Source organism: Olea europaea, unplaced genomic scaffold (assembly GCF_002742605.1).
Source record: "Olea europaea var. sylvestris unplaced genomic scaffold, O_europaea_v1 scaffold682, whole genome shotgun sequence".
Taxonomy (NCBI): Eukaryota; Viridiplantae; Streptophyta; class Magnoliopsida; order Lamiales; family Oleaceae; genus Olea; species Olea europaea.
The window spans coordinates 433,142-441,924 of record NW_019265206.1 but is presented as its reverse complement, the minus strand read 5'-3'; the positions used below and the strand labels follow the sequence as shown (position 1 = coordinate 441,924).

Below are 8,783 nucleotides of genomic sequence, written 5' to 3'. Positions count from 1 at the left end.
CAATAAAATTCAGAATGTTTGGCAACTACAGTAAAGTCTTAATGCTTTTGATCACGCATCTCAACGATAACATTCACAACTTATAAACACTTAAAATTAATGGACCATCTTTTAGTGGAGAACTTAGGAATTGATGGCATCAATTAATTGGTCAAAAATACGCTAGGGGTACAAATTTGCTAGCTGTTCAATTAGATGTACTGAATTTTGGGTAACATCCAAAAGTTCTTGATGTAGTAGGATGAGGAAAGAAAGACAGACCTCGTGCTATTTCTGGAAATCATTATGTGATTGAAACCATTTCTAATAAATTGATGGCACCAATTCTTGCTCAAACAAGAAGGTTTCATAGAGGACTTGTTCATTTTTTTTATGGAGAAATGTCCTTTTGTGATATTTTGTAAGTTAAATGTTATAGATTATCAGGTATGAACTAATGGTGTTCTGTCTAACATTACAATTATATGAGATTTGTTGAAATTGTCATTTGAATTTTAACATATTCAAACAAAATAATAGACAATCTGATATCATCATATTAAACTGAATGACCAAAGACAAAGCATCAGTTTCGTCTCAATAATGCATATGAGTATATGTAACACATACATCAATGAGATCTTGTTCACAGAACATAGCCTTTATTAAGCTTGTTTCGAAAACTTCCAAACACCACAACATAGCCTTCATTTGAAACTTACAAACATCCTCAATGTAGTTGTTCAAAAGAAACTTAATCTCAGGGAGAGCTTGTCAATTTGGACACTAGCTTATTGAGGTTTGTGTCTGAAGTTCCACCTTCACTGACGGCTTCTTTAGCCAATGTTTTCCATTTGATACAATTTTCCTTTATCTCTCCAGTCCTTCCACCTTCCATTACTTTCCTTATGCAACCTTCGATTTCGCCTCTTCCTGCAATGCCATTCTCATCTCGCTTCACTCTTACACCCACCTTCCATACATCCTGGATGAACTTGGCGGTTGTCGGTTGATCTGCCCACACTGGCATCCCCACGATCGGTACTCCTATACTGAGTGCTTCAAGCACTGAATTCCACCCACAATGTGAAACAATGCATCCCACAGCCTTGTTTAACAGTACTTCCAACTGTGGACACCACTGCACAATCAAACTCTTATCAGATGTTTCTTCTGCAAAATTTTTGGGCAATTTTTCGACTTCAAAATCCTTTACGATCCATAGAAAGTTGTAATTGCTTCCCTTTAAACCAAACGCAAGCTCCTCCATTTGCTTTGCATCTGGACTTGCAAAGATGACGCTGCTTAATGATACATAAACGACAGATCCTTCTGGCTTGGTGTTCAGCCAATTTATGCAAATGGAGTCATCCCGTGGCACGCTGAGTCCATATTCTTTGTCATTTTCAATGAAATTATCGAGATAAAAGGATGGAATAGTTGGTCCGACTGGCATCATTGGACAGAATTTTGACATTGCCTCTAGAGCCTGTTATCAAGATACAGGCTAATTAGTTTGGTTAAGAGGGTGAAAAAAAAAATGAAAAAGAAAAAACCACCAATTCAAGCAGTTACCTGTAAATATTCACAAGATTTGGTAGACTTATTTATCAATTAAAATGATTGCTACAAAAAAATGACTGGTTGACTCAGTTTCACAGTCAGTTTAGCAGGGCATTAGCTTTGTTCATAAATATATAGGTAGGGGTGTTAGTTGTACGAGGTAAATGCGGATGAAGGAACTTTATGAGTGTGTTTTTATTTCCCTTGGAAAAATGAAGCAGAGAACCACAAAGTAGCAATACGAGGCAGAGAGAGTATAGAGCAAAATGAGGTAGCAAGAGTACATGGTAAAGTTAGGCAGAGATTGTATATAGCTAGAGCTTTCTTTCTCTTCATTATGCACAACAATAAGTTCCGAAAATTTCACATAACCTGTAATACAAGCTTTGATGGTCACTATGATCATTGCAGCCTATTGAAGGATAATTTCTTGAGGTCTAAAGATTATCGGTAAGTTACTGACTCTAGGGTAGGAGAAGTAGATGGTGTTATGTTAATGGATATGCAGAAAGTCAATCTGGGCGGAATGAAGTTGCAGAATCTCAAGACAAGGAATTATTTCCAAGCCTTTAATCAGTCAGTCTCGGAAACAAATCGCTGCAAAGACATCTCCAAACATATTTGAGATACTATGAAGAAGAAATATCAATGGACGCTGAGGGAGGGAAAACGCAAATTAGCTACACACGCTCCATCAGAGTTTCAATACTCTTCGTATGAAGTCATGTGAATTAGTTTCTAACTTTTTCTCAGGATTATAAATGGAGTTAATTACTATAGCAACGAAATTCTTTGGTCAATGACACTAAAGTTTAACTTGGTTGTCCTTGCAATTAAGGAGCCAAAAGACCCTGATATCCTACCCATTGATGAAGCCTATATCTTTGTTTGAGCAGAAACAGAATCAGGACGATACAGAAAAGCAAGCTTTATAGATCGATAACTTATCCCGGCCCTGTATGAAGGATTTTGACTGGTATTTCGAATATCATGCACTTGCAATTTGGAATAAAAATCTCAGTTGACAACCACTCTTCATCAAGAACTGAGTAGATCAAGGAAGAGGTAGAGGAAAAGTTAGGAAACAAAGATAGCATATACCTACACTAGAAACCAGAAAATAACAGAAATAAAGATAGCATATATCTCCAAAGAAATTCATGTGCTGAAGAGGTTACAATTCAAGAGCTCACACGCCAATGTGAGCGAGACAACCAGAACTTGTGTGATTTAGGTTGTCACACCTATGGATAAATTAAAATTATCTTTAAATTGTGTAAATGAAGGAACTTCCCAAAATCTTTGGTACTTAGATACCAGTCGTACCAATCGTATATGTGGAGATGAGTATGCATGTTCTGATTTTGATCACTCATTTCAAAAGGATATGAGGCTTGAAGGCAATTCAACAGTATTCAGTATAGGAAACTATTTGTTAATTAGTACTCAATCGTCCTCCTATAATAATTATCCTAATCAAATATCTTCCAGTCAATATAACATATACGGTGTGAGGAGACACCGTGTTCTCTGTCGAGCCATATTTGGGGAATGGAACTCCTATATAAAGGGAAAGGAAATCACGGGTAGATTATTCTTATGTAATATGTATATTCTCTATATTTATCCCTTCACCTATAATGATTTTTCTGCTGCAGTGGCAACAGGGAAACAGCCCGACCATTTTTTCTGGTGTCCCAACCATCTATCGCCGCTGTCACTGCTACACAGCCAGAGTCAATGACAGTTTTTTTTTTCAGACAACACTTGGCAGGTTTTCATTGGAAATTGGGATAAAAGACACGTAAAAACACTTAATCCCTGTTTGTTCAGCATTTTTGAGGAGCATAAATATCATCATCAAATTTTGTTTCGAAAACAACAAGAATAAAAGTTGAGATACTGTAAACAAAAGAATTAAATCACCGCAAAAAAAATAGACAATTAACACTTGTTCTTGAACTCACCTCTTCTTCCATCTTGTAAAATGTGTTAACTACAGCAAAATCGGCTTTATCCACTGTCGAGAACTGACTAGCCATTAATGTAAAATTGCCCAGATAAACCCCGTATGATGGAACATCCTCAGGCTGAAGCAACGGAAGCCCAGGAATGGTGACTGGGGATTCCACAGGGTATGGGATTAATTTGTGATAGTAATGGTACTCGACTAAATTAACACCGGAATGTTGAGTAAAAAACTCAATCGCAACTAACCCAAATTTCTTGGGTACTTCAACGACCCAAGGCAACAGTGAATCATAAATCACACCAACAATTGGATCCCCCAAACTTTCATATTTCTCAATGAGCTGGGCTATTGATTCTGACCCATGTTTCGTGAATCGAACAACAGAATCCGGCACACTCTGTCTATCAAATATGTCATATTCATCGTCTCCATCTGATATGGTTTCGATTTGGATTAAACCTGACTTTTCTTTCATATTTTTCTTACCGTAGAATTTGGTAAGTGTGAGTGTGGCTTTGAGCCCTTTGCAGACCAAACGCTTGCAGAGTTGCATCATGGGATTGATGTGGCCGTGGCTTGGGAATGGAACTGCCAAAATTCGACCCTTCTTTTCCTTATCCATGGCTTCTTTTCTTCTGTGAATCGTCTGGCAACGGAATGTATAATGAGGAATTTTAGAGGGTAATGATAAAGAAAGATTATTTAACTAAAAAAAATAAAGTTGAACCCCAACGTTGTGGTCCTCACCGTCCCGTTACTAGAGTTTTGTGAGGGAGGAAAATTACGGGATGTGCTCAGTAGGCCAAGGAATAAGAGCTGTCTATACACTGTACCAACAAAGAGTCTAGTTCTACGTTTCAGGAATCGAACCTCCACACTGCGACTGTTAGCAAGACGTGAGATAACCTCACTCCTGTCCTTTGTATCATTGAACTATGTCCCGGGGGCAGAAAGATTATTTAACTAAGTGCTTCTCTGGCACCCATTTCACCACTGTTATATGAAATTTTATTATTATTATTTTACTGTATTCTCTCATTTTTAACCACCCATTCGTTCATATAATAAAATATTCTACACATAAATTCAATTTTTTTTTTACTCTTTTACCATATATTTTTCTAAAAATAACTATTGAAACATTGTTTATTCCAAATAATAGCCATCACATAGGGACAATTTATCGACCTAGATAAAAATTGGGTTATTGGATAATTATTTCAGTACTGATTGTCTTTGTACTATCAATTTTGGTTGGCAACGGTGTGGATCGGAGCGAGAAGTATTTTTATCTAGGAGTGGACATTTCTTTTGGGAACTGATAGAAATGGATCGAAACCATTTAAAATCGGTCGATTCAACTGCAGATATTCTAAAAAACAATTTGATTACGGAACAAATTATTAAGAACGATCGGTTTCGATTCGGTTCCCGATTCTAGTATGGGAATCGTCGAGAACTAGACGTTTCTTGTAGAAAATTTTTATTTTTTTAGTAAAATATATGACTCAATCTCCAACACTTTTTAAAAAAATAATCGGGTTCCTTCTTAATTTTAGACTTCAACACTTTCCTTCTTCTCTTTGTTTCTTTCATTTTCTCTTCTTATAATTATTTGATTAATTGATTCTCAAACCAAAATAGAATATTTGGTAAATCTATACCTAAATAAATTTGTTTACAATATATAATTTCATTTCTAAGATGCGAAATTTTTATTTTGCTTTCACTTTGATTATATAATTATAGATCCGATCGAAAAATTTTATCTAGATTTTTACAAATTATAATTAACAGAACCAGAAGTTGCAATAAATTTTTAACGGATGTCCAATTCAACACAGGAGTTTGTTTTTGATGGAAGTTTGTTTAATCATTAGAGTACTATGCAGAAGTTGCAATAAATTTTTAAAGGATGTCCAATTTTAACGTAGGATTTTGATTTTGATTGAAGTTTGTTTAATCACTGGAGTACTATGCAATTTATATAAGTTGATGATTGCTTGATAATAGTAACTTATATTATTTGTATTTTTTTAAAATTTGTATACTTAATTTTCTTTTAATCTTTGAATAGTATGTTCGGTACTTCTATATTTTGTTAAAAGTATTATGTTGATAGTATCTTTAGATTTTTTATTAGTGAATATTTAATTTTGACATTTTCAATATAAAGAATCGGATCGGATCGAACTGAATCAGAATCGATTGGTTTGTTTCCATAGCTAATTATGGAACCAATAGTTTCATTTCTAAAATTTCCATTGGTGTTCGATTCCCTTCGAAATCAGATCGCGTCCACTCCTCTTTTTATCTCTTTGCTCCCGTCTCGTACCGGTTAAAGTGGGGGCAATTACCTAGTTTATTGTCTCATTTAATAATAATTTTTTTAAATTGTAGAAATCATGCTTCTTCTAAAAATGATGATGATTCTTTTTTCTTTTCTTTTTTTCTGTTATAAAAAATTTGAATTTTGAAATGAATTATAAATTGGACGGGACCATGCATCCCTATCTCGAAGCCACGACCTCCAACCCATTTCGATCCCGTGTGTATTCGATTTTGAGAAAAATCTTCGTCCGTATATCCAATATAAGAATTTTTTTACCATCCTTACTTTTGGCAAGCTCAATGAGTGGTTCAAGTTAATACACTTGGAAAATGCAGTCAATGAGTGGACCACTGGGGTTAGGTTGGTTAACCTACAAGTAAAATGAGACTGGAAATAGTGGATCCACAAGATGTTTGATTAATTATGAATACGCAGTTAAAATTTAATTTCAAATTACATAGAATTTGTAAAATTTTCAGACATTTAAAGCCAAAGTCAATAATTAAAATAGGGTTTGGTTGGTTCAAGTAAAAAAGCCTCAAGTCAACGTCAATAATTCATATTAATTATATATTTCACAAAATTTACAATTTTCAATCACACGTTTCATCAATTTTTATCGAAGTCCAAAAAAAATCTAATTTTTATCTAAATTAATCAGGGACTTAATGTCAAACAATGCACTTATTATTAGAATAGAAGAGTTTTTGCCTTTCGGAAGAAGTTATCTTAATTTTTTTTAAACTAAAATTTAAAAACAATTTTCCTTCCGAAAATATTTTTAGAGGAAACCACATTAAACCAACATTCTCTAAAAAAAAAATTTAGCTACCAAAAACACTTTGACAAAAATAATTTAGATGAGTTCAAATGCAACTTTTGGATTTTAAAAATACATTTTAACTTTTCAAAAATCATGTCAAATGGACCGTAATATTACAATAAAGTAAAGAGAGTAGACAAACGTCCTCCATAACATGTATATTGCTACTCAAATAGGAGAGAGGCACTTCTCCCATAACTCAGAGTAATCAATACAATCGTCAAACAATATAATTATAGATATATGCACCCGCATGCATAAGTCAAGCCAAACAGTCCATTAATAAGTCTAAATTTTTATCCATAATTTTTTATATATTCATCCCATTTTAAATGCATTCCTTCTAAAATTTTAAAATTTTTTAAAAATATATTATGTTCATTCACATTATATTCCAATATTATTATTATTATTATTAAATTCGTTCATTTAAACACTATAATTCACACCATTTTTATATATTCATCACACTCTAATTCCATCCTCATTAAAAATTATATATTCATCAAATTACAATCCAACTTTACTCCTATTAAATTCATTTTCTTAAACCTATATATCCACAGAGTTTAACAAAAAGTAAATTATTTATAAAAATTAAATTTAAATTTAAAAGAAGACGTTTTATAAATATTAAATTCTATCTAACCCAATTCATCATCATCTTCATAACTTCTCTCATGTCCTCTCTACCCCTCTCCCTTTTGCCATATAGGTAAACAAAATCTAATATCATTTCTATTTATTCATTGATCAAATTTAAAATTACAATTTATTAATTTAATCAAATGGCATTTGTGTGTTTGAATTAAAATGTGTCATATGTTATACGTGGACTTAAATATATGCAGTAAGCTGCTTGTACAGCTCGGGCTGTACAGCAGCTTTCACAGCCCCCTCACAATGAGGGGGCCCCGCCTCTATTTTTTTTTTAATGTGTGCGGGCCCCCTGGATGTGAGGGGGCTGTGAAAAAAGGTGTGAACCATGCTACAGCTATAGTACGGTCCTTAATATATTGACTGCTCGTGTTTGGAATTTGTGGAGTAGAATTTGGATTATCTTTTGATTCTCATAAATATATTTTGTATAATTTTTTGCTTAGAAAATGTATATGAATTAATGTTAATTCCAATCTCCTTGGCAAAATGGACTTCATTAGTCCCCTCCAACTCCCACAATAACATTCCTTTCTAAAAATCCATACCCAAGAAAACGACAATGTTATTTATTTATTATTTATTTTGTTATTTTATGTGATTAATACATTAATTTCAATTTCTACCGTTAGGTTCAACGTGCTATGAGTTTAATTGAAGATGTTTTATGAATATTAAGATTTTAATTAAACATAAAATGTAAAAGAATAAAAAGGTCCAAAAGATATTAATTAGGATAAATATTAGTGGATGAATGTATAGTGATGGATTTTATTATTGTCTATTTAAATAAATTTACATAAGGTTAAAAACATATTATAAATTTTTTTTTAAAAATGAATAAATATATAAAAATGTTGGAAGAAATAATGGATCCCTTAATTTATATAATGAACAATTTCATTTGTACAGAAAAATTATACCATAGAATTCTGTCAAAAATCTCATCTGTTTGGGACTCATGTTGTGCTAAAAAAATGCCAAAAAATCCTCCCACCCACTCCTCTGATGTGTCTATTATGTATGACTTCTGTGTGTACAGTTTGTGTGTACTGTACACAGCAAGCTCCTTGAATAATATAAATGGGTTCACTCCATTACAATCAATGCATTTCCACTGGAAAACGTGCTAGAACTATTCACCTCCAACTGTGTTCACTATTGCTTGTCGTTGTACTGTCAAATTTCGGACCTACAGGGCAAGCTCAATGAGTGGTTCAAGTTAGCCGTTTGGCTCCATTTTAATGGGTTTTGAAAAAAAAAAATTTAAAATAATAATTTTTTGAAGAATGTATAATTCAAAAAGGTGATTGTGTAATATGTATCTAATAAGTTTACATACCGATTTATATACATATGATGTGGTGTAATATGATTGATCGAGAATTTCTTCAACCAAATTAAAAAAGAAAACTTCCCCTCTCTTTTTTATACATTATCTGTAAGAAAACCATTAT

The 8,783-nt window shown here is 33.1% G+C and overlaps 1 protein-coding gene across 1 annotated transcript; it reads right to left on the bottom strand.

Annotated features, from left to right (window-relative positions):
• Window positions 1–548: 548 nt before the first annotated feature.
• Window positions 549–4,195, bottom strand: LOC111390436 (UDP-glycosyltransferase 74F2-like). Its single transcript, XM_023015477.1, has 2 exons — window positions 3,510–4,195; window positions 549–1,468 (listed from the first exon to the last, which is right to left on the bottom strand). Exons 1-2 carry the CDS (start codon window positions 4,134–4,136, stop codon window positions 740–742), a joined length of 1,356 nt encoding a protein of 451 aa, XP_022871245.1. The 5' UTR covers window positions 4,137–4,195; the 3' UTR covers window positions 549–739.
• Between the last annotated feature and the right edge of the window lie 4,588 nt (window positions 4,196–8,783).

Excerpts from the sequence above, each read along its gene's own strand:
- LOC111390436 (XM_023015477.1), bottom strand. The coding sequence starts at position 4,136 with ATGGATAAGGAAAAGAAGGGTCGAATTTTGGCAGTTCCATTCCCAAGC. Across the intron at positions 1,469-3,509 it reads TTTACAAGATGGAAGAAGAG|GCTCTAGAGGCAATGTCAAA; the intron begins GTGAGTTCAAGA and ends TCTTGATAACAG.